Source organism: Colias eurytheme, chromosome 22 (assembly GCF_061535395.1).
Source record: "Colias eurytheme isolate Ceu_HAF_F1 chromosome 22, ilColEury1 Martin Lab GWU primary, whole genome shotgun sequence".
NCBI lineage: Eukaryota > Metazoa > Arthropoda > Insecta > Lepidoptera > Pieridae > Colias > Colias eurytheme.
Window position 1 is genome coordinate 887342 of NC_143001.1, and position 27824 is coordinate 915165.

Genomic DNA, 27824 nt, shown 5'->3' on the forward strand with positions numbered 1-27824 from the left:
CTGACGTAAATCAGCTGTCCAACAAATTTAGTTGTTGTAGGTGGCAGCACAGCATCACGTGAATTTTCATGGCGGTGTTGTAGGGCTAGTCCCGTATCGTCTTGTGATTTCACCAAAAAATTGCTGTTTCGAATATTCAGTGATAAACAGCATTAAATTTTAAATTGCCGGTAAGTAATATGATATTTATTTACCCGTTACAGTGATTGTTAATGTGCTAAGATGCTTTTACGCGGTAGTATTAGTTGTCAAAAACCTAAGTATAGTGGTAGGGTGTATTGGGGTGGTTTGGGGTGTATTCTTGAGTAATACAAGTCCGGCGCCAGGACGTCTGACTGCAAAACGGGCGCCGTAAACCTGAACACGATATTGATTCACCCAAATTTAGGTTATAACAACTTTACATCATTTTGATGGTCGTATTCATGAAGGATGGACTAATTATATCGATTTTTCAAGCTATTCGTTGTTTTAATAGCTTATCGCTAGTAAAAGCATCGCTGTGAAGGTTTCAGTGTGTGTATTTCGTGTAGTTTTTCCAAGGTCAGATAATGAGTGGATATTTAATTTTCAGTGTTCAGGATGAGTGAATATTGGGTTATAAGTGCCCCAGGCGACAAGACCTGCCAACAGACATGGGATACCCTGAATAATGCCACAAAAGCTGGCAACCTCAGTGTCAACTACAAATTCCCAATCCCTGACCTCAAGGTATGTATTTATTTTGACTAATTAGCTTAAAAACTTATTTTGATCTCTCATTTCATAAATGAACCTTGAAACATTATTTCAATATTAAAAGTTAAATACTAGTTAAAATAAATCTATGAATAATTTTATATAAACATTCATAGGATTTATTTGATTAGTAACTGTGCTCATAACTCCATACTGTATATTCCATTTACTAAATACTAATAAATAAAGTGAACACTTCTTATAAGAAGTGAACAAAATTTAATCATCTATAGCTAGAATATTTTTGTCTCTATTACCTATATATTAATAATTGTTCTAATTATATTTGAACTTAATAATATCAGTATGTTTTTAATTACAAGTCAGATAACATGCAACATAAAACACAAGATTTTTATTCTCTTAATCTTGATGGTTTCTTATTTGTACATCTTCAATGTATTATGCTATAATATGTAAACATTTTTTACATTTTTTAAATCTTCAACTTATGGTTTTGGAATCATGATTGTCAAATAATAATAAAAAAAATAGTGTATGGTTGAAAATTTACCATAGCTTTTTCAATTTCAAAAGCAGTAGAAGCCTTTTTTCAGAAACTAATCAATACTAATTTGTAAAATGAAAAAATAAATGGCCGTACTTTGGCAAAGGATCTGGATTCAAAACCCCCCTCATGATAAATTTTTTCTTATCTTTCAATTTATAAGCTTTTTAAATGTCTAAAACATCTTCCTTTTTCTAACTTACTTCAAGTCTTCTCTTCTTTAAGTCTATTTAGCTATAGTACTTACCATAAGTACACATGAATGTAAATAAGGAAATTAATTTTATGTTGTATGTCACTTAAATTATAAACAAATATTGTTACTAAATAGGTGGGGACTTTGGATCAGTTGGTGGGGTTGTCTGATGACCTCGGTAAACTGGACACCTTCGTCGAGGCTGTGACCAGGAAGGTGGCGCAGTATCTCGGAGAGGTTGGTACATTTATGAGTTGGTATATTTTACTAGCTGTGTTCCGCGGTTTTACTCGCGGTGCTCCACTCCTGTTGGTCTAAGCAAGATGATATATATCCTATAGCCTCCCTTGATAAATGGGCTATCTAACACCGAAAGAATTTTCCAATCTGACCAGTAGTTCCCGAGATTAGCGCGTTAAAACAAATAAACTCTTCAGCTATTAACTAGTATAGATTAAGGAAAATGGTAATGCATCTAATGTGTATTTCGGTGAAAAAGAAGCTTGCTTAGTTTTTAATGGAATGTGTGGTATTTATATATCAGCAAGTAATGCAGGAAGGTAGCTTGGTTTTAAACCAAGTTTAAACGAATAAAACATAATTCATCACAATTGCAAATATTAACGCAATTTTAACGATATTTCTTAAAATTAACAATCTTAATTTATTCAAAATATGTATTTAAAATGTACACCAACAAAAATCTTGAGTTCAATGCCCATATTAGTCATTATATTGTATGGAATTTAAATATGGAATACCTCAATAGCAAAACTTTGGCTATTTGCCAAGATTTAAAATAAGGAAATACAACAAAACAAAGCTTCTTTGGATCATATGTATGATTTCTTTATAAGATTACTCACTTCAGGTATTTGGTCAAATTTTACTGTTTTTAGAGACTATAAATATAGATAACATATAATTTTTTAAGTAGATATTTTTGAAGTGAAACTTCTATGCGTTGAGAGTGAAATTTCAAGGTCGCGTCATGGCAATATCGTCACGTCATGGAGTAAGGCGACGATTTTGGTATCTTTGAATCTTGCTAAAGAAGTTTCACTTTTTACACGTGTGCTCGGCATACACGCTCTTTTTTTATCTAATTATTCCATATATTGTTTCTCCTGTTTATATAATTTTCGATTATATGCATTTTTATAGAGAAGCCAGTGTCATTCTTGTGAATAATGATATAATGTGCAAATGTTAATACTTTAAGATGGATTATCAGAGTGAATTTAGAAATTAGAATGCCTTACTTAATTACTTTTTACTGTTATGCTTATTGAGTAACCCCTTATTCAGAGTTTTAAAAATGTACTTTTTGTTTAGAAATAAAATCATAGATAGATTCCTGAAAAAATTCTTTTAAGAAATATCTGTTTCATTTCTCACATAAAATTGAAAAAAATTAAACCTATATTATTGTACCCTAACTTAAATACGAAATAAACAATTTCAGGTACTTGAAGACCAACGTGATAAACTTCACGAGAACCTCATGGCGAATAACAGTAAGTGATTTTTTTTATCTTTTCCAATAACATATTTTTTTTTACATGGCACTAAACAGTATATTAACAGTCATTACGAACATAGATAGTTAAATATAGAGTTGTTTAGTGCCATTTTAAATTAAATTAGGCAGCACAAAGTGCTAACTTGAGAGTGTTTTGCATGTAAACAATTTTTCAATTTTAGAAAGAATTATTATAGCATGTGTGGGAGATTATTTTATAGATCTTAAAGCTATGTATAAAACGGGCAAGTGGCCGGCATGATTGAACTAATAAAAATATATCAATGATCATTTAGTAGACGATGAATAAAAGCACAGGATAGTGCGAAAGATTTTAGCATGTATCGCTCAATTTCGGTGGTCTTTACATTTCTTTTTTATTTTCCTTTACATTTTTTTATTTTTATTAATTTATTTCATATTATTTGCATGTTTATTTTTCTTTTGTGCCGTCCTTATTGAGGGGGCGGTGTTTTATTATCTATTTTTTTTTTGCAATTCCAAATTGCACTGTAGGTATATTTGTATTTATGTTTTATTTTTCTTTTTGTACATATGCATATTTTTTATTTACGTACCCTTTACACATTAACATTATCCCATACAATTCGAATGAATTCGTTTCGCACTAATTTGTACCAAATTCTTTTTGAATGGATTTTTAATGTTCATTAAAAATTCATTAATGATCTTTAGTTGAAGCTAAGAATGCTGAGTGGTCAGTGTAAATATTTTAAGAGGTTCTTATACATGCGACTATTTTGAACCTTGCATCCTTTTGTATGTATTATACTGTACGACGTATAAAATTTGTTGCACCATGTTTAACTGTATGTTCTCTGCTTAAGTTGGTAGTATTTTGAGACTCGAATGCCACTGTTACGATAATGTTTTTTTACATTCATGTTGTTTACACAAAAATTTTCGTTTATCGCATTTTCATTACATCTTAGGCAAGTTGTAAAATATTTTACGATTATATGTGTTTAGGAATGTTTTATAGTGAGAATGCTAGTTCTGTAATTGCATTTCAGTGTCTGAAAAATGGAAAAAAGTATGCGGAAGTGAGTAATTACGTGTATTGTATGTATTCGGATGTAATATGTGAATTTAGAGCTTATTATTTATAAGTTTACCGCTTATTTCGTTTGATATATAAAGTACTATTATTTTAAATTACAAGTTAACAGACGTAGTCGTTTGCTACTTCGGGCTTATAGTTTAAACTATATGCTGGTAACTTGCTTTTAAATAACATTGTTTTATAATTACCTAGAGCGACTTACAGGAGCGAATATTATTTTAATAAACATTGAACTGTTTTTAAGGGCTTGGGTTAACTTTACGGATTTCGTGTAATCTTTATCTGATATTATAATCTTCTGTGTATTATAATCTTTGACATAATATAGAAGATACCGACTTTATGTAAAAATACATAAGATTTATATACTATTCTTCACATCGCAGAGTAGCGCTTAGATAAGAACTGTTCATTTTATCTGTCATAGTTCGTAGGATACTTTATTTTAGTTAGAATGGAAGATCTATGTAATAGTCGATTGTAACACAGTCAGTATTTGTGAAAACGTGTAATTATGCACCAAATTGTCGGTCATGCAATAATTTGTACCACAATTGATCGCAATCACTGCCTCGCAGACATTCATAGCTTAGTCATATCGAGCTTCCATATTGTTCATGCTTCGTGCTTCTTATTTTTATTACTTATTACTTTTTTTATTTATATTTTTTTATCTCTCTCCTTATTCCTTTACTAACGTCCCGTCAAATAACCGAAGCGTGAAAAGTAGGGAGTCACAATGAAAAAAACGTAGGACACGCGCACAGGGACCACCAGAGTAGATAGCGTCGCGCGACGGTCTAGCGGCGCAAGATAACGATTGACCACGGTCGTATTTTGCAGAATCGGTAACGAACCGAACGCAAGATCGCAATGCGCTCGGGCAGTTTTATAATTTAACTAAAGCGAAAATAAAAGAGGCCGCCCGTCGCACGGCCCGTTTGCATACTATGCCGAACGCAGGCGTCGACTCGTACGGGGACCCGGGCGGGGGTACCCCCCCCACGCCGACGTCGCCGGTCTGCGACTCGGCGTTCTCGGAACAGCACGGCTGCTGGCCGTGCGAACAGCGCGCGCTGACCGACTCGCAGCCGTCCAGCGGCCGCAGCTCGCCGCGATGGGACGACGACGACGACGACCGGCTGCACCGAGCCCAAGGTCACCCCCCCCGCCACCCACCCTGCTTGATCGGCATTTGAGGCTTCGCGCTTTACATACACAATTTGTAATAGACAAGAAGCTTATATCTAATACACTGGAGATTTCAGTATGAACATTAACTTGTAAGAAGAAAATATGACGTTGAATGACGCCTGTATGTTTTTTTATCCCTTTCACACCTAGGTAGTTAGTTAGGTGTAAAAGGGATAAAAAAACATACAGGCGTCATTCAAGGTCATATTTTCTTGTGACAAGTTAATGTTCATACTGAAATCTCCAGTGTATTAGATATAAGCTTCTTGGTAATAGAGTTATGTCACGTGGTACATTCTATAAAGAAAGAACCACAAAATTATTGACATACAACCAGATGTGGCAATTTGATATAATTTTTAGAGTGTCACGTGATACAATCTTTCTATTCAGAAAGAATGCCCTGTCACGTGGTACATTCTGTTTAGAACGAATACCACAAAATTTGGCTGTATATTTATGTAAAGTACAAAATATTGAAACATCAAACGCAATAAATAAAAGTACTGTTGCGAATGTTTATATACTGGGCGAAAGAATAACGTGCAATTTCAAAATTGATTCGTGAGTGATGAAAAGTCTCAAATACCCGTCAATTTTAATAATCCCGCTAGGCAGAGTAGGGCTAGATATGAATTCCATGTCCGCTACACACTGGCGCTGCCTGTACACTATAGGAACTGCGAGGTCGGTGATTGCGAAACTTAATCATTAATTGTGTTTCACTAACAACAGGTGGCGCTAGTTACCTAGTTTCGGGAGCGCCATCCTGAATTGGAACGTATAACAATAGTAATAACGTCGAATTTAGGGTGACGCTACGTTATAGACCAAGCTATGTTACCCAAATTCACGAGTTTGTATTTTTACGTATTGTAAGCATCTGTCGCTTGGCTAAAATTCACGAAACCTTATGTTTATAAATACAATATATGTACTATGGTTGTGTTTGTTTTATTTTATTACGCTTTTTTTCAGAACAATGAAAGTAAATAAATTAGAATATATTTATTGTATTTATAAATTATTGAGGTATTGCGTAGTCAATATGTAATACGCTATAATAATGTAATCTATGTAATACCAATAAAATATCCTCCAACAGCTAAGAGTCATTGTTTCGCTTTTATATTGAGTTTGCTTTTATTTTGTGTTTAAATATTATATTAAAAACTCGACTCACGTTAGGTTTCTGACGTGTTTTATAATATTATTTACTGTATCTACAAATAAACGGTTCTTACAAGCCTTGAAATGTGTTATCCATATGATCGGATGAAAAGGTATTCATCACTACTATATTTATGACATAATAATCTTGCACCGGTTTAAATATGTTAAGGACGCGTTTACGATTCTGACAAAAATACGCAGTTTTTCGGTGCATTTTGCGGCGAAATAGTACAAAACCAAATTTAACTAATAATTACCATAAATAGATTACTCCTTAATCTTTAAATGGTACTATATTTTAAGTCGAAAATTTTGGTTTATAATATTGAAAAAAATAATTTCCGTTGCCTCTTCACCCAAAATTGACAATATCGTGCTGAATAAACGAACATTTTTCTTGTATTTAATAAAACAAATTGATTTATTTAAAAATATTTTAAGTAAGTAGACATGTCTAACTCAAAAAGGTACTAGATAAAACTATCAAAATGTTACAAATAGGCTGAGAAAAAAATTAAAATCAAATCTTATTTTTTCACATATTTAGCTGTAACGCGTGATACTTATTGCATTGAAATAAGGGTTATTTTATTTGTCACTACCTTGAATTATTGCAACACAATTTGTAATGAAATATTTTAGTAATTTAGTCTGCGCTCAGCCGCCGTTGTGAGTAGACACTGTGACGCTTGTAAGCAGCTCCTCGTTTACGAAAAGATCACTGTACGAATACAAAATATTTCACCTAATAAACTTGATCCTTCACGCATTTATTTTATTTATAGATTTTATACTTATGGGATTATAAATTTCATATTTAGTTTCTGACTTGATGGAGTGACCTGAACGTGTACTTCGAAGACTGCTACTGGAACTAATAAACGATTAGTGCTAGGTATGCCGAGTTTGGGCTCGTTTTGTTAGTTATGTTGAGAGTTGAGACCTTACCTCCGGACTTGATGGAGTGACCTGAAGGTGTACTTCGAAGACGGCTACTGGAACTGATAGACGAGTAGAGCTAGGTATGCCGAGTTTGGGCTCGTTTTGTTAGTTCTGTTGAGACCTTACCTCCGGACTTGATGAAGTGACCTGAAGGTGTACTTCGAAGACGGCTACTGGAACTAATAAACGATTAGAGCTAGGTATGCCGAGTTTGGGCTCGTTTTGTTAGTTATGTTGAGACCTTACCTCCGGACTTGATGGAGTGACCTGAAGGTGTACTTCGAAGACGGCTACTGGAACTAATAAACGATTAGTGCTAGGTATGCCGAGTTTGGGCTCGTTTTGTTAGTTATGTTGAGAGTTGAGACCTTACCTCCGGACTTGATGGAGTGACCTGAAGGTGTACTTCGAAGACGGCTACTGAAACTAATAGACGAGTAGAGCTAGGTATGCCGAGTTTGGGCTCGTTTTGTTAGTTATGTTGAGACCTTACCTCCGGACTTGATGGAGTGACCTGAAGGTGTACTTCGAAGACGGCTACTGGAACTAATAGACGAGTAGAGCTAGGTATGCCGAGTTTGGGCTCGTTTTGTTAGTTACGTTGAGACCTTACCTCCGGACTTGATGGAGTGACCTGAAGGTGTACTTCGAAGACGGCTACTGAAACTAATAGACGAGTAGAGCTAGGTATGCCGAGTTTAGGCTCATTTTGTTAGTTATGTTGAGACCTTACCTCCAGACTTGATGGAGTGACCTGCAGGTGTACTTCGAAGACGGCTACTGGAACTAATAGACGAGTAGAGCTAGGTATGCCGAGTTTGGGCTCGTTTTGTTAGTTACGTTGAGACCTTACCTCCGGACTTGATGGAGTGACCTGAAGGTGTACTTCGAAGACGGCTACTGGAACTAATAGACGAGTAGAGCTAAGTATGCCGAGTTTGGGCTCGTTTTGTTAGTTACGTTGAGACCTTACCTCCGGACTTGATGGAGTGACCTGAAGGTGTACTTCGAAGACGGCTACTGGAACTAATAGACGAGTAGAGCTAGGTATGCCGAGTTTGGGCTCGTTTTGTTAGTTACGTTGAGACCTTACCTCCGGACTTGATGGAGTGACCTGAAGGTGTACTTCGAAGACGGCTACTGAAACTAATAGACGAGTAGAGCTAGGTATGCCGAGTTTAGGCTCATTTTGTTAGTTATGTTGAGACCTTACCTCCGGACTTGATGGAGTGACCTGAAGGTGTACTTCGAAGACGGCTACTGGAACTAATAGACGAGTAGAGCTAGGTATGCCGAGTTTGGGCTCGTTTTGTTAGTTACGTTGAGACCTTACCTCCGGACTTGATGGAGTGACCTGAAGGTGTACTTCGAAGACGGCTACTGGAACTAATAGACGAGTAGAGCTAAGTATGCCGAGTTTGGGCTCGTTTTGTTAGTTACGTTGAGACCTTACCTCCGGACTTGATGGAGTGACCTGAAGGTGTACTTCGAAGACGGCTACTGGAACTAATAGACGAGTAGAGCTAGGTATGCCGAGTTTGGGCTCGTTTTGTTAGTTACGTTGAGACCTTACCTCCGGACTTGATGGAGTGACCTGAAGGTGTACTTCGAAGACGGCTACTGGAACTAATAGACGAGTAGAGCTAGGTATGCCGAGTTTGGGCTCGTTTTGTTAGTTACGTTGAGACCTTACCTCCGGACTTGATGGAGTGACCTGAAGGTGTACTTCGAAGACGGCTACTGAAACTAATAGACGAGTAGAGCTAGGTATGCCGAGTTTAGGCTCATTTTGTTAGTTATGTTGAGACCTTACCTCCAGACTTGATGGAGTGACCTGCAGGTGTACTTCGAAGACGGCTACTGGAACTAATAGACGAGTAGAGCTAGGTATGCCGAGTTTGGGCTCGTTTTGTTAGTTACGTTGAGACCTTACCTCCGGACTTGATGGAGTGACCTGAAGGTGTACTTCGAAGACGGCTACTGGGACTAATAGACAAGTAGAGCTAGGTATGCCGAGTTTGGGCTCGTTTTGTTAGTTACGTTGAGACCTTACCTCCGGACTTGATGGAGTGACCTGAAGGTGTACTTCGAAGACGGCTACTGGGACTAATAGACGATTAGAGCTACGTGAAGGTAGTCGTGATGATACACCCGAAGGGCAACCGGAAAGATATGACGATCAATTTTTGAAGGAGAACATGAAGACACATTTAATTCGATTTTATAAGAACAGCCTCCTTCCAGAATTGACCGATCCAAGATTCAAAAGAAATATGGAACTACAGGAACATTCATCAAATTGCCATAGTAATATAATGAAAACTAAGAATTAATTAAAAAGAATTGTTTTTCTTGAGTTTTATCCATTTTTTTTTCTTTTACCCTACATAACCCTACCCTATCTATCCTACCCTACACTACTCTACTCTACACTACTTTACCCTATTCTACCATACTATACACTACTCTACCTTACCAAACTTCACATAAACCATGTACTTAATAGTCTGAAAAAAGCCTAAACATTTTGTTTGGATAGGTGAGCCTGTTCTTGAGTTATAAAATTACAACGCAAAGTGGCATCACTACATAGTATAAAACAAAGTCGCTTTCCCTGTCCCTATGTCCCTTTGTACGCTTAAATCTTTGAAACTACGCAACGGATTTTGATGCGGTTTTTTTTAATAGATAGAGTGATTCAAGAGGAAGGTTTATATGTATAATAAGATCCATTAAGTAGTGGAGAAGTACTGTTATTTTTGAGGTTTCTAATGTGATGTCGTAAAAAATTACATTTATTCCGCTTACATTGCAAACGCAGGCTGAACCCTACGAGTTTTATCAAAATAATGTACTAAGTATTATACACATTGAAAAGGTCTACAGAAAAGTCCGGGATGGTATATGTCTATCTCTTATGGATAACCCACAATAACTTTTTTTTGTCATTTACTTTTTACGACAAATAATGGCTAATTTTCGAAGCGATTTTAACCAATACAGCATTAATCCTTAAGCAATTAAATACCATGGATACATTGTTCATTTAATATAGATCTATATGGCCCTTTACACCGCATGATTTAAGTGAATATTTTCGAAGATATTACAGATTTAAAAATTGCGGGACGTAGCGTTTGCGGCCGCCCGGCTATGTATTTTATACCCGTGCGAATTGCGATGCCGGAGCGGGCCGCTATATTTTTATACCTATACAACGTTCACAATTTTTCTGTAGTGTATTTAGTATCAGCATTGCACCCGTGCGAAGCCGGGGCGGGTCGCTAGTATTATTATAAAGAGGAAAGGTTTGTATGTATGTATGGTTTTCACGCATAAACTACTGGATCGATTTTGATGAAATTTGGCACAGATAATCTTTAGACCCTGAGAAAGAACATAGGCTATGTTTTATATTTATTGCGAAATATGTACCACGGGCGAAGCCGGGGCGGACCGCTAGTTGATTATAAATAGATAGATACATTATATTATCACTATCATCACTATATAGTACATATAAAACAAAGTCGCTTTCTCTGTCCCTATGTCCCTTTGTACGCTTAAATATTTGAAACTACGCAACGGATTTTGATGTGGTTTTTTTTTTAATAGATAGAGTGATTCAAGAGGAAGGTTAATATGTATAATAACATCCATTAAATAGTGGAAAAGTACTGTTATTTTTGAGGTTTCTAATGTGATGTCGTAAATAATAACATTTATTCCGCTTACATTGCAAACGCAGGCTGAACCCTACGAGTTCTATCAAAATAATGTACTAAGTATTGTACACATTGAAAAAGTCTACGGAAAAGTCCGTGATGGTATATGTCTATCTCTTATGGATAACCCACAATTACTTTTTTTTGTCATTTACTTTTTACGACAAATAATGGCTAATTTTCGAAGCGATTTTAACCAATACAGCATTAATTCTTAACCAATTAAATACCTTAAATACATTGTTCATTTAATATAGATCTATATGGCCCTTTACACCGTATGATTTAAGTGAATATTTTCGAAGATATTACAGATTTAAAAATTGCGGGACGTAGCGTTTGCGGCGGTACCGGCCGGCCGCCGCGGCCGTGCCATTGCACCCATGCGAAGCATGGGCGGGTCGCTAGTTAGATATAAATAAAGATACATATTATATACGTATGATATAAGATTTTTGATAGATTTTATTAAAGTGAAACTTTTATTACATCGTCTCAAACTTTTTGGTCTGTGTAGCGCATGTCGCGTGTATCGCGGCTGCCGAGTAGGTATACCTACTCAGCACGCGACATGCGCTACACAAAGCAGTGTTCGGAACCGTTCGAACAGTTTCACTTTTACCGTGGTTTCATAAAACCACACAACATTTTATTTATAGTAATGTTTCAGTATATTGGAACTTAAAAAGTATTTGCAAGTACCTATCAGTAGTATATGTATGTGCCAAATAAAAGTATTTTCTTTCTAGTTTTCGAAAACCCACTTGCATTTGATACCACAACAAAATTATATACTAAAAAAACGAGCCCAAACTCGGCACACCTAGCTCAGCTCGTATATTAGTTCCAGTAGCAGTCTTCGAAGTATACCTTCAGGTCACTCCATCAAGTCCGGAGGTAAGGTCTCGACATAACTAACAAAACGAGCCCAAACTCGGCACACCTAGCTCTACTCGTCTGTTAGTTCCAGTTGCCGTCTTCGAAGTACACCTGCAGGTCACTTTATCAATTGCGGAGGTAAGGTCTCAATATAACTAACAAAATGAGCCCAAACTCGGCACACCTAGCTCAAATCGTCTAGTAGTTCCAGTAGCCGTCTTCGAAGTACACCTGCAGGTCACTCCATCAAGTCTGGAGGTAAGGTCTCAACATAACTAACAAAATGAGCCTAAACTCGGCATACCTAGCTCTACTCGTCTATTAGTTCCAGTAGCCGTCTTCGAAGTACACCTTCAGGTCACTCCATCAAGTCCGGAGGTAAGGTCTCAACGTAACTAACAAAACGAGCCCAAACTCGGCATACCTAGCTCTACTCGTCTATTAGTTCCAGTAGCCGTCTTCGAAGTACACCTTCAGGTCACTCCATCAAGTCCGGAGGTAAGGTCTCAACATAACTAACAAAATGAGCCCAAACTCGGCATACTTAGCTCTACTCGTCTATTAGTTCCAGTAGCCGTCTTCGAAGTACACTTTGGCAAGTACTTGTTTACCAATCAATCACTGTCCAATGAAATTAGGTAAATGGTATCTACTTTTGTGACCATTCAACGTTACAAACAAATCAAAGTAAATTAAAAAAAAAAACATGGCAATAAAAATAAGTTCAATTATCAAGTCGTGTCAGTTTAGTCATAATTTCGTCGTTTCTCGCATTTCGCTGTGTGTGTGAGCCGTGCACGTGTAGTAGTAAGACTCAAAACGTAAAATTGATGCGCGTCAATTTGTATATGCGTCCTTAAGAGTTAAGACGTTAAAAATCGTGCACGTGCACGTTTCTCCTATGATATAATACTCAAGTGTTTTAAGATTTAAAATCTATGAAATATATTTTACTTTATAATAATTTTAAGGGTTAACGGTTTGTGTTCATGATTTTGTCTTCATTTTATGTGTTTTAGAGTTGCTCCATTTAGCATTCAGTGACATTTATACGGTTTTTTTTTCATAATGGGAATTGAGACGATCTCAAGCCATTTTCGATATTAATGTTCTTTTACCTTTATACGCAAATCCTTATTAATTATTATTAGGGTAAAACTAGAGTGAATTTCCTTCGCAAATATATTTTTCGCGATTTTTTAAGTAGGTAAGTAACTGTACGGTATCTTAAGATAGCAGTCTGCAATTTTTTTAACCAAAGATTTGGAAAGTTGTAGTTGATGAAACCCAAGTTCATTATTTAACCATTCTTATAATTAAGAATTAATTTATTCATTTATAAATGCGATAAATTCATGTATTTCCGAAAAATAGAAAATTCAACTTACGACATTATCATCAAGATCTTTAAATTTGCTTATTCTATGAATACAATTTTAGGGAAAACGATCACTTACCTACATGTCCGTCATTTAAAATCAATAAGAAGTTTTATTATGTGTTCTAATGTTTTAAATGAAGTACTACATTACACATAATATTATACTATAAATATTATGAAAACACTTTTTTAAGGAATTGTTCCTTTTTTTTCAGAAACATAAGTGTAGTTTTGCATGATGCATGGTTTTGCAACCAGCATGAATAATATTATCTCCTCTTGTGTCTTCCTAATATTTGACTTTGGGACCTTAAGTACCTATTTCATTTCTAATTATTTTTCTTGAGTTTCTACATAACTAGTTATGTTCGAAGTAAATAAATATTGAGTATTGAATTTATTTCTAAAATGTAGGGTATTGAAATAGCCAGTCTCTAATTTTATTATGTATTTATCTATTTATTTAGATTTGAAAGATTTGTACTGTATTTTTATGGTGGGGAAACTAAACACAATACATATTTATTATCCTCTGGGAACAGGGCCACTACTTGATACAATGAAAAAAAATCATACTTAATGCAATAAATAAGTTACTTAATAAATTATATCTTTTAATTTTATTAGCTATCCGTCCGAAAATTCTAAGCGTTAAGTTTCACAAATAAAAAATTGATAATAATATGATTACTAGGTACTTCAAAGATTGGCCTCTCATTATTGTTTTAAAAAAACAGTGTCATTAATTAATTTAATATGTTTGATGAATGATTTGCATGATAAGTAGTTTATTTGTCCTGTAGTTGAATGTTATAGGATGTTATTGCATGAGATTGGATGCATTCCGCTTGGTGATCACAATGCTGGTTATGTTTGATGCATGATTTTTATTATCTGTTCTTTGTGAAAGCAAAGAGGGAAGATTTACGTTGAAAATATTGCTATGTCATTGTCACATTTGAATTAAATCGCCATCAATATGTGGAACTACACATTATTTCAGCTAATAGTGTTACCATTCAAATACAATATTTTCTGAAGATTAAACAGGAGAAATAGAAAGGCAGCAAGTTCGTCTAGAGTCTAGACAATGTTTAGCAGTGTCATTGAAATTACATATTTATAAATCACAGAAAGATATTCAATGTTATGTTTAATGTCTTTAGTTTAGGGTACTATTTCCAATAATAAAAATAGTTACCATACTGAGGTTTATAACCCACAAATTTTGAGGTTATCTTCCCTCTTTGTCTTGCCTTGGTACGATTCCTTGTGAGCATAGCGGAATGCACCCATTGTACCTTAATGAGTACGTACTTCCTTCGTCGTTTTATTGTGTTTCAGTTGGCTTCTATATTATTTTTTTGGTTTGTCCATTTTTGTTTCAGCACTTACCCAAATGAATTAAAATTTTAATTTAAGTTCAAATTTGGCGCGAGTTATGACGTTTTGTTGTAAAGATGATAATGGTACAGATTAAAAAGGATTTTTTTTACATATATAAAATTTCTTGTTATTACTGTGATTAAGTTTTGTTATCGGAAAACAATTAATTAATGTACTACCATTATCAGTCAGTTACAATAAAACAATTACAAAGAACTATTTAAATCTGCTCTTTCCATAGATAAACTTTTGTTAGGTCTTCTCCATTGTATTAGAATCGATGTACTGCCATCTTAAGCTTTGGTCTGGTGATCATGACGCACACCGCTGAGGTATGCGCCCCAACGCAGCGTCACGACGCAGCATTTACCGTCCCTGCGGAGAGGTGGTCAGTTGATTTTGCCGCAGCTACCAAGGTAGACGTGAACATGAACAATTTTGCTGTAATTATCAAACTTTTATGTTTTTTGTCTTTATTTTTATATAAAGAAGGATAGCTGCGAACTAATTCTATTAAATTATCTTCGAAAAAATTCATATTGTCGCATTCATATATGCCGTGACGCATACCCGCACACCGCAGTGTTCAATCGAGAATGACGCCGCGCTGTGCGGGAGTACACCTCCCCACTCACCGCGCTTGCCCTTCGCCGCGGACGCATACTGCGACGGAACAAGAGAACATTGTCGACGTTTTTCATATGATTGAGTGTCCGGCATCGCAAACCGTATACCTCAGCGTTGTGCGTCATGATCACCAGACCAAAGCTTTAGACTGCCATTAATAATAATTTGAAAATGCATTTCTTATTTTGAAATATGTTTTATGTATAAAGTAGTTCCAAAAAGATAAAAGGAGTACATACTTGAAGTATCCCAATATTATTTTCTGTTCTGTTTTGCGGAAATTTTAAGCATTCTTCCTTCTTGTATAATAAGCCCATTAAATTTTCTAACTCAAATATTTTTTCTTACTGTCCTATGGAATGAGCAATAATTTGTGAATTTAAATGTCAACCGTAATAACGATACAATACATTTATTATAATATTTATTGACTATTGTTCTGCATAAATATATTACTCTGTAAATCAAAACCTTGTTTACAATTGTCGTATCGTTATTATCCACGATATCGTGTCGTAGTCGTATGCAAGTCGTATAACATAATATTAATGTTTACAGGCGATCTGCCGACATATTTGACCCGTTTCCAATGGGACATGGCCAAGTATCCGATAAAACAGAGCCTGCGCAATATCGCCGATATTATCAGTAAACAGGTAATTTATTTATATATATTTTTATAGTGAATAATGTAGGTAATCCCACTTCTGATTGTTAATTTTTTGAAGTGAAACTTCTTTAGGCCCGTTGAGGGTAAAATTTCAAGGTCGCGTCATGGCAATACAGTCTGGTCATGGAGTAGACGACGATTTTGGTATCTTTGAACCTTGCCAAAGAAGTTTCACTTCTGACACGTGTGCTCGGCACACAGACTCTTTTTTATTTGTAAATGGTAAAAACTTAAAAAGCTATAACTACTTAAAAAAGCATCTACTGATTGCAATAGTTTAAGGAATTTTTCAAACATAATTTGAATACTAGTCTAGACTAATTTTATTTTTATTATAATTTTCAGGTGGGTCAAATCGACGCGGATCTTAAGGTGAAATCATCCGCTTACAACGCACTTAAGGGAAACTTACAAAATCTGGAGAAGAAACAGACGTTAGTATGGTTTATTGTTTTATATTTCAATGTGTTATTTTATCAGGGTTTTGCGATACGATAGTTGTATGATGTATTCATATGAAAAACATTTAGGTTCTGCAAATAAGAGAAATGTTCAAAATTTTAGATTGTAAGTTAAGTCCTGCATGTTTTGCTATATTATATTTATTCTCATAGAAGAGTGACGCAGAACAGAAATTTATTTTATTTATATAATATAAAAAAGAGATGTAATCTTAGAAAGTGATGGTTCGATTTGAAGAATATTTCTGTGTTCGATAGTCCATTCAGCGAAGAAAGCTTTGCTTTATTTGTATGTTGTTATAAATAGTAGCTACAACCAATAGGGAGTGAACCATCAATGAAAACGTTATAAATAGGAAATGTTTTTCTTTTAAGACAAAGGTACCTAAGTCGAGTAGTAAAAAATATAAGCTTTTAATGCAAATATATAACATTCCAGAGGAAGCCTGCTAACCCGCAACTTGGCCGACCTCGTGAAGAAGGAACACTTCATTTTGGACAGCGAGTACCTGACCACCTTGCTTGTTATTGTGCCTAAGTGAGTTTTTTTACCGATTTAAATCCGGATTTGATGGTAAGATTCCCTGTATTTCATATATTATGTTCTAAATTGAGCATATTGAGATATTTTTTCAATTTTTAGAAATTGGTTAGATTTTTTTTTTTTTTCAATATTTTTTTATTGTTTATCTCAAAATGTGTTTGTAACAATTTTAAATGCAATACCGCTTTATTAATTACTTTATCGGACTAAATTCGAATTAAATTATTAGCGATATATTTTACCTCCTCTATTATATTCACTTGACCTATAATTAAACTTTACTATAATAACAAATGGTAAATAAAAAAAAAACTATTATGGCAGCGGTGGGATTCGAACCCACGCCTCCGAAGAGACTGGTGCCTTAAACCAGCGCCTTAGACCGCTCGGCCACGCTACCCGTGTAGGATAGCTGTAAAATTCGGGATAGCATTGTTTTGTACTATTATATTGAACTTTTTTAATACGATCGAGATTTTTTTTTAAATATCCGATCAATTTAGAAAATGTAAGCTATGACGAAATATATCAAGGTTGACTCATATTTTTTTTATGTTTTAATGTTTAGAACAATCAATTTATTTTAACCAGAATATTGCGTGACTAATAACAACTCTTTATATCTGTAAAAGCTTAGTTTTTAATTTTAAACCATTGCTGAATACACAGAAAAAAAATCAATATTTATAACAGTATTTGTAAACAATATAAGGCATTGTAAAATAAAAAAGGCATACATGATACAAGTAGTTATTAAAAAATATAATCTTCTTATATATAAAAATGAATCGCAAAATGTGTTGGTAAGCGCATAACTCGAGAACGGCTGAACCGATTTCGATAATTCTTTTTTTATTATATTCCTTGAAGTACGAGGATGGTTCTTATTTAGAGAAAACGTAAACATGTACCACGGGCGAAGCCGGGGCGGACCGCTAGTATGTAATAATAACACCAATTCTTTAGGTCGATGTTCAACGACTGGAACGCAAACTACGAGAAAATAACAAACATGATCGTTCCCCGCTCCTCTCAACTGATACACCAGGACAATGATTATGGACTCTTCACTGTCACTTTGTTTAAGAAGGTAATTTATAGTGTATAGGAAACTAGGAGTACAATTATGAATAAAAATGTTATTGTACTAACCAAGTATAGATAAGGGCAACAAATCAACACAAGTTTCTTATATATTTATATTTATTGCACATACTATTAATATTTTCTTATAATAATAATAATTTAGTGTATAGAAAATGAGGTTTTAAGAACATATAACCATATCTATATAAATTATTATTTTAGATTCAGGTTGCTGACATCGGAATGATTTTTGCCCCTCTGAATATAACAGTTCTAAATGCTATTATTAGGGTCACCTGTATGTTTGTATGTAACTGAGCCCTTTAGATTCGATTTCGACCCACTATAAACGGAGAGATCTAATTCAGACACTAATCGCGGATCGTTATTATTAGTTTCTGTGAATGTTGTGTTCATCTGGAATTGTTGTGCATAATAATTTATTAATCCTATTGTAACTGTTTAACGCGAAAGATGCATATGTAACAACTGTTAATGAACCTATTTAATAAATTATAATAATAATAATCGGTGGGAGAAATGGATTGAGGGAAGAGAGGCCTTTGCTCAGCAGTGGGACAGCCATGGCTCATAATAAATAAAAAATAATACTTATTTAATAATTAATAAACGTCATGCGTGTTTTTTTTATTTATTTTATTATATAACTGGATTAAAGCCTGATGGCTGATTATGACAGTGATAATAATTTTGAAATATGTAATTACTATAATTATTTCACAGGTGGTTGAAGAATTCAAGCTGCACGCCCGCGAACGTAAGTTCGTTGTGCGCGAGTTTAGTTACAACGAACAAGATTTAGCCGCTGGCAAGAACGAGATAACTAAACTCGTTACTGATAAGAAGAAGCAGTTTGTGAGTTTGTTTGTTCATTTATTAAATGCTAGGGAAAATCTAAATAAAATATGGTCTATGTTATTTTCTTATAATGTAGCATTGTATTAGTGAAAAAAAATAACATTAAAATCGATCAGGCAGATCGGTAAAATATATTGAATAGGCTCGAGAAGTATTCAATACAAACAAAGAGGCAAATAAATCTTTCTTCTTTATAATATTATTGAAAATTAGCCTCTTTATAATATTCGAAGTTAGTTGGTTAATTATGCATCATCCCTACTAATATTATAAATGCGAAAGTAACTCTGTCTGTCTGTCTGTTACGCTTTCCCGCTTAAACCTCTCAACCGATTTTGAAGAAATTTGGCACAGACAATCTTTAGACCCTGAGAAAGAACAAAGGCTACCTTTTATTGCGAAAAAACACCACGCGGGCGAAGCCGCGGGCGGAAGTTAGTATATTATAATATGTCGGAAACGGTCATTAGTACGACGATACATGAAACGAAGTGCGAGCTCCGTGAGATGGCAACACCGTCACAATAATTATGTATACCCTTGAAATGATAATTATAAATCCGAGTTGTCTTCTATAAAACGTTCAATCAAATTACCACCTTATATAGTGGGAATAACGATTAAAGTCGCTCAATAATTGTAAAGTCTGTCTACTAAACTTATTAAAGACTTATTTTGTCTATTGAATACGCTTATTATAAAACTCTGCCTAACCGACGCATAGGTAGAGTTATTACTCGGACACTTTATGAATTGACAATGAGTAAAAAAAATTAAAGTTAATTATTATAATATTAAGTACGTTTTTCGCTGTCCAGGGTCCGTTGGTGCGATGGTTGAAGGTGAATTTCTCTGAGTGCTTCTGCGCTTGGATACATGTGAAGGCTCTGCGCGTTTTCGTCGAGTCGGTGCTAAGGTTTGTTATTTATTAATTTATTTAAAATATTAATAAAAAATAATATGTATAAAAATTAAGAAGAAAAAACACGTTGTTTTGTTTATGTTCCCGAGTTAAATATTAATGAGTAATAATTTTTAGCTTAAATAAGTAGTTTATTGCATTAAAAATTAAAAATTGTTAAAAAAAAATGAAGACGCTTGCTTTGTTAAGCAAGTATTAACAAAGCAAGCGTCGAAGTAGTATTAGTACTAAAACTTGTATGCGTTCACTTGCGCAAGTTCCGCAAATTTTATTATCAGTGTACCTTTCATATGGCAAACAAAGCAAAGCATGATAATGAAATTCTCGAATATTTCATGAAGTGAGTAAACCTACGTTACGATAACGCTAACTTAGTTTGTACGAACACGCGATCAAACATATTATAGAATTCGAAATGGTGTCCTAATTGGCAATCGCACGCCGTAGACACAACACAAACATTTGAGTCGTCAAAAGTTTGTGTAGCGACGACATGCCAATTTACGAGTTATTGAATTTCAAGTGTAGCACTAAGAAAGTTACACGGTAACTCGTATATAAACAGTTTGTGCAATATGCATGGACAGTCACGGGCTTGTCGGGACGCGGGTGGGTCGCATAGGTTGAATATTAATTACATATGAATATGTTTATGTAGTTATTGAAATATAACCTTCGCATAGTTATTTCTTTTTTCATTACACTCGCATTGAACAAGCCCCGACATTTGTATTCATGCGAACTAAATTCGAAAGATTGTGCGATTAAAAATATATATGAAACTCGAATTGGTGTCCTAACTGACAATCGCATGCCGTAGTCGTGCGACACATGTTTGTAAATCTAGTCACACGAACTTAGTTCGTACGATTTCGCGTATTTTACCAATTTTGATGGGATGGGAATTTTTTACTAGTGTGAACCGAACTATAATTGGCAAAACGTCATAAGTTTATGTCCATTTATATCAATTCAGATACTATTCTTTTGCGTTTCTGCTATTTGTTTAAACGCACTGTACCTTTCCCGTTGCAAGCTGGTCCAATTCGCGAAAACATGCTCGACACAACATTCGAATATAATATATTCTGCGGCCTTGTTATTTTTTGTAGAAAAATGGTTATTCTTTGATTATTATTAAAAAAAATGTTTTTTTGTAAAAAAAATGTTGGTTTTTGTAAAAAAAAAAATATTTTTTGTAGAAAAATTGTGTTTTTTCGTAAACAACAGTGCTTTTTTCTACAATTTTTTGTATTTTTTTTATTATTATTGTACAGATACGGTCTGCCCGTGAACTTCCAAGCTGCCGTGCTTGTGCCGAGCCGCAAGAGCAGCAAGAAGCTGCGCGACGTGCTGCAGCAGCTCTACGCGCACCTCGACCACTCCGCACACCACGCCTCCAACACGCAGGACGTGAGTACACACCCACAGACAGACAGACAGACAGACAGACAGACAGACACACATAACACAAGAAGCTGCGCGACGTGCTGCAGCAGCTCTACGCGCACCTCGACCACTCCGCACACCACGCCTCCAACACGCAGGACGTGAGTACACACCCACAGACAGACAGACAGACAGACAGACAGACAGACACACATAACACAAGAAGCTGCGCGACGTGCTGCAGCAGCTCTACGCGCACCTCGACCACTCCGCACACCATGCCTCCAACACGCAGGACGTGAGTACACACCCACAGACAGACAGACAGACAGACAGACAGACAGACACACATAACACAAGAAGCTGCGCGACGTGCTGCAGCAGCTCTACGCGCACCTCGACCACTCTGCACACCACGCCTCCAACACGCAGGACGTGAGTACACACCCACAGACAGACAGACAGACATAGCACAAGCTTAAGATCATAAAAAAATAAATACACAATCACATACGAAAACTAATTTCAAAACTACCCTCAAATGTGTTTTGACAAAATTCAGACAGACAGACAGACATAGCACGAGCTTTTAGATCATAGAACTAGACACACAATCATATACGAAAACAAACATCAAACTACCCTCAAATATGTTTAACAAAATTCAGACAGACAGACACACGTACCACTAGCTTTTAGATCATAAAACAACTCACGTACAAAATAAAAAGTAAAACTACCCTCGCCCGCGTTTAACTACCCGCGTTTTCAAAGAAAAACGCGCACGATTCCGGTTCCTATGGGATTTCCGAAATAAAAAGTAGCCTGTGTCTTATTTCATTGTAATCGGTTCAGTAGTTTTTAGATGAAAGAATAACCAACATCCATCCGTTCTCACAAACTTTTACATTTATAATATTAGTAGAACTTATATATAAACTAGCGGTCCGTCCCGGCTTCGCCCGTGGTACATGTTTAAACTATCCTATCTCTCAAGTCGGATCGAACTGCACATGGTGTGCGAATTTTATTATAATCGGTTAAGTGGTTTAGGAGTCCATTGAGGACAAACATTGTGACACGAGATTTATATATATTAAGATTTGTTATACATATTCTGTATTGTTCACAGAACGCTGAATTAGCCGGTCTCGGCTTCGGCCAGTCGGAATACTTCCCGTACGTGTTCTATAAGATCAACGTCGACATGATTGAGAAATCCACTTCTTAAGCGGACATAGAATGGCTGTTATAGGTAAATCTATATTTATTTTCAATTATTTTTTATATTAAAAAAAAATTGCCAGTCTCATAGATTGTTAAACATTTTTTGTTGTTTTTAAACACAATTTGAGAACTAATAGACCGGGATCCCTCGCCCTTTTTCGTAAGTGATTACTAGGGCCCGGATAAATATGTATTAAAAATTTCGAAATATGTAAATATAAAATGGACTGAAAAAACTAAAATATGGAAAAAATATGTACAATAAAAAGCAAGTAACAACATTTTTAATAAAGCTTTTGTTTTTTGAAAATTGAAAAAAATAAAAAATTACAATTATAATCAACTTCCGATTCACTAACATTTGAATTGCAGTAAATAATCACGTGTTTGGCGCAGTGGTAAAGTAAGTATTTATTTATTTATTATAACCTTCCACACAGCATGCTGTTAATTTTTTTTAGGATATGAAATCCTCTGTTTTTTTCTATGACATAAAAAAATTTTTGTCTAGCAACTTCATCAACGGGTCTTTCCGATTCAGAAATCTTCTTTTCTATATTTTGAATAATCTTCAAATTTTCTTTGAGTGAAGTTGAAGAATTCTCGAGCGCCATTATCTGCCAGAATTTTTAGAAAACTCATAGCGCTGATTAAAATATGGATACATTTTATTGATATTTTGTGGAATATGGATTTACGTTTAAAATATGGAAAAATATGGAAAATAAAACCTGAATTTTCACGATCTAAATAACATATTTACTGTGGACACGATGATTAATTACGAAAACAATGTCAAATAAATATATGTAAATACATATTAATCCGGGCCCTAGTGATTACTAACAAGCTAAATTTTCGTCAGTAGCTTCATTTTGACGAGACGCCCAACATTAGCTAGTACAAAAATTTCGTAAGTGGTAGCTAACAGGGGTAATGAGAACATAATTTGTTGATTTAGTGGTTATCAAAAATTCATTACTAACTGGTTTTTTTATTTATAATTCTTATAATAATAATCTAAATTAGCCGAAAAAATATTTGTCCTACAAAATGCTAGGTTTGATCAACGAGGTCCCATTTTTGCAACATGTACTATTTACGAGGTCATGAAAAATTATTACTAACCAGCTGATTTTTTTTTTTGTTGGTTAGTTAATAATTATATAATTTAACGCCCACATTGTCCTACACATTACGTGGAACGTTTTTCTAGTCCGACACTCTTAGGTTGTAGTACAAATACTAGATGTAAAAATAATTAGTATCAAGTTGAAACTTCGTGAGTAGCTTCGTTTCAATGAGACGCCCAAGAATTTCCTTTACGAAAATGCTCGATTGTGGTAGCTAACAGGGGTAATGAGAACATAATTTGTTGATTTAGTGGTTATCAAAAATTCATTACTAACTGGTTTTTTTATTTATAATTCTTATAATAATAATCTAAAGTAGCCGAAAAAATATTTGTCCTACAAAATGCTAGGTTTGATCAACGAGGTCCCATTTTTGCAACATGTACTATTTACGAGGTCATGAAAAATTATTACTAACCAGCTGATTTTTTTTTTGTTGGTTAGTTAATAATTATATAATTTAACGCCCACATTGTCCTACAAATTGCATGGTATATTTTGCTGATCCTCCAATGGAATTTGAAATTCATAACAATAAAAATCTATTCATTCTGTACATTTTTCTATTGGAGTTTAGTTATATTAGTTCGCATGCGCGCGATGCTGCGTACTGTGTTTAGTTACTCCATGCTGAAGCCGACTATAACCGTGCTGTTTTTTTCTGTTGACCACGTGTTGGACGCTCTGAAACATCGACCACACAACCACTAGACGCCTAATGTTAGCTTGTATGTACTAAGTTCAATCTGTCAAAAGAAAAAAAAGACCTTTCAGTATTTTTAAGAAAAATAAAAATTTTCAAGAGGCTTTTATTCAACTCCTACAAAGTGATCATACAGTATTAACAACGTCAAATGAAATAGTTCGAATTATTGAAGAGTATGTATGTAGAGTGTACTCATTAAAAACCAAAAATGATATCAACAGAGGACGGTATGAACTATTTGAAAAAGGCTATAGATCAAAAGGTGGAAGTGAAAAAGTATTAAAAAAAAATATTATAGGATATGATCCTTCCAGTTTGCCACCAACAAAACAAGAATTGTTGCAACAAATTAAAAGAACGGTATTCATCAGCAATGTATGGTGTAATGCACACATGCGGTGCCCCACAGATAAAGTACCTGAAAATTATGGATGGACAATAATTGATGGTAAATACGAGTATTATTGGTTTGATGGTCCTCAAAGCCCATCCTTTGAAGAATTATCTTCTCAATTGCAAGGTACCCTATTAATATTATTGAAATTCGGTTTTTAATTTTTCGGCGACATTAATTAATTTTTTCATATTATTACAGATTTAGATACCACGGAAGATCAGAATGAAGAAGATACTGATGAAGATGAGGAGAGTGATGCCAGTAGTGAGGATGAATGTTTTTCTGATGAGTCAGATGAAAATTAATTACTTTTTTATATAAAAATATCTACTTTTTCGTGTATGTTACATAATAAAGTTGATTTATTTCAATAAATATATTTTCACTTTACCTCATGTTGCACATAGGAAAAAGGAAAATTACGATTATTGTAGGACTACGGATGCATACCAGTTTTTTTGTAGGACATTGTTTTATTCGGATAAAAAACACACTAATGTATCACGTGATACTTTTGTCCTACAGTTACTAATAAAAAAAATGGTCCTGTGGTATGGACAACTTAGGAGTCTAGGACTAGAAAAACGTTCCACGTAATGTGTAGGACAATGTGGGCGTTAAATTATATAATTATTAACTAACCAACAAAAAAAAATCAGCTGGTTAGTAATAATTTTTCATGACCTCGTAAATAGTACATGTTGCAAAAATGGGACCTCGTTGATCAAACCTAGCATTTTGTAGGACAAATATTTTTTCGGCTAATTTAGATTATTATTATAAGAATTATAAATAAAAAAACCAGTTAGTAATGAAATATGAATTTTTGATAACCACTAAATCAACAAATTATGTTCTCATTACCCCTGTTAGCTACCACTTACGAAATTTTTGTACTAGCTAATGTTGGGCGTCTCGTCAAAATGAAGCTACTGACGAAAATTTAGCTTGTTAGTAATCACTTACGAAAAAGGGCGAGGGATCCCGGTCTATAAAAAAAAGCTAGACCTTGTTATTAAGGACCATTTTTCCTAAGCAACATTCATTACTAAAAATATATATTTTTTTTTATTTCTAATGTCCCACATTTATTTATAATTTTATATGTTTTTTTTTTCTACAAAGAGTTTAATTATTATTTTTTCCTTTTTTTACAGGTAATGTTACCAAGTTCTGTGCGTCTGACCGCGGTAGCCAGCAATAGTTGCAATATTGCATTGTACAATAATGAAATAATTAATTAATATACACTATTAGAAAAATATCGGTTTCCCAATTAAAAAAAAAATATTCCAATTATATTTTTCTATAAATCGCGCGTTTTGAAGCAGGTTGTTGCTATTTATATTTAAATTTTATTTATAATGTTGCCATTATATGCTATAAAGCTTCAGAAATATAATATAATGAAACGCAACAAATGTTTTTTTTTTTCAGTATTACGTTGCGTTTTTAGAGTAGATATATATAACAACTGTTACTAAATTGTAAAATAATGTTCAATGAATTATATTGGTATGATAAATGCAAACTGTACATAAGAACATTCCTCATATAACTTGTGTAGTACATAATAAATATTATTCAAGTTACTGTTTTTTTATTGTTTTATTTGTTCATATAATATTATCTCCCACAAATTAATTTATGACCAACAAGCATGCCGATTGGTACAAAGATGAAAAAAACTTAATTTGTTTATGTTTAAATACAGAATATTATGATATCAAGTATGAAAATTAAGTTACATCTAAAATTTGTTGGTCTCTGTGCGTACAAGGCTGATTATTTACATTCTTATAACCAGTTTAATAACTTCTGTGCAGTATGTTCTGTTTATCTTATCTGTCACTTAAGACTGATTGTTGTTGTTGATCTGCGCTATCCGTAAATCTATGAAAATGGTAGTCATTAAGTTAATAGCCAATCAGAGACTACAGCGAGTAGTGAAACAAGGTACAGTTTTTAGAATAATATAATTGGTTATAAATGTGTGCAAGAATGTATGCTAAAAAATAGGAGGGTATGAATAAGAAGAGTTATTGATATTATTACTTACTATAAGAAATAATAATAGTTTAAAAAAACTAAAAAACACGCTTTTTATAGAAAACCAAACTAAAAAATAGAAAATTTTATCAAATTAGTGTATTGTCATCGGTCCTCAATAAATCTACAAAGTTTGAACGAAATCTGGCCGTTTAAAGTGGGTCAAAATCGCGCCCAAAGAAGTTGGTTACAAACATACAGGTGAAGCTAATATTAAGCGTGTAAAAAGTAGAATTTTGCCTCAAACATGTAAGTTTGTACCACTGAGATTTTCCCTCAAGTGCTTAAATCTATGTATTTAATGGGATTCATAAAAAAATTTTGATAGAAATAAAGCAAACCCACTTCTTTTGGACATATTATGCCACATACCTACATCAAACTTATAAGTACTTACATACTTCTCTTTTTAATGATAATTATAAATATACCAGTGACTTACTATAGTTACAAATTATTTAGGGGACATTGTATTATAATCAATGTAGCGAGTTCACCCCATAAAAGATAAACAATAAATATATAAGTAAATCAGGGATACATGCCTTGCCTTACAGGGACATTTTACACATTTTAATGAATTATTTTGCGAATTCGAGATTGGTCTAGATTTACAACTGGAAAGCTAAATATAAATGGGAATGTTAAAGAAAACGACCACTTTATTCAAAATACTTTAATAAACATTATAAATGCGTTACAATAAACCAATTAATACTCATTAATAGCCTCAGTTTATACTTCATACTTCTTACTTCCATTCGTCATCATCGTCAGCTTGATTATCTGGTTCTAACATTTTGGAAAGCGGAGAGTCTCCTTCCTCATTCATTCTATTGAATAAAGATGTTAATAACTTCTTATTCAAGTGGTCAGTTTGTGTTGTTTCTCGCACAGGCATCTCAGGCATCGCATCTTGAGTATTTGTTGTTGTTTCCTCCTTTTCCGGCGTGTTTAATTTGACCATTTTTGCTATTTTACTGGATACTAATGATGGATATAATAA

At 34.3% G+C, this 27824-nt stretch overlaps 1 protein-coding gene, 1 long non-coding RNA gene and 1 other non-coding gene across 3 annotated transcripts; 2 read left to right on the top strand and 1 right to left on the bottom strand.

The window, feature by feature from the left end:
- The first annotated feature begins 16 nt into the window (after window positions 1–16).
- Window positions 17–26368, top strand: Vha44 (V-type proton ATPase subunit Vha44). The gene is made up of 13 exons (XM_090114872.1): window positions 17–170; window positions 575–711; window positions 1578–1679; window positions 2908–2959; window positions 15914–16011; window positions 16371–16459; window positions 16926–17024; window positions 17997–18120; window positions 18861–18992; window positions 19814–19911; window positions 21195–21330; window positions 22439–22561; window positions 25927–26368. Exons 2-12 carry the CDS (start codon window positions 583–585, stop codon window positions 22535–22537), a joined length of 1158 nt encoding a protein of 385 aa, XP_089970998.1. The 5' UTR covers window positions 17–170; window positions 575–582; the 3' UTR covers window positions 22538–22561; window positions 25927–26368.
- On the bottom strand, window positions 17349–17430 carry TRNAL-AAG (transfer RNA leucine (anticodon AAG)). The gene has a single exon. It is a non-coding gene; the product is annotated as a tRNA-Leu (tRNA).
- LOC149898523 (uncharacterized) lies at window positions 24627–25074 on the top strand. The gene is made up of 2 exons (XR_016458012.1): window positions 24627–24892; window positions 24968–25074. It is a non-coding gene; the product is annotated as an uncharacterized LOC149898523 (long non-coding RNA).
- Window positions 26369–27824: the final 1456 nt, after the last annotated feature.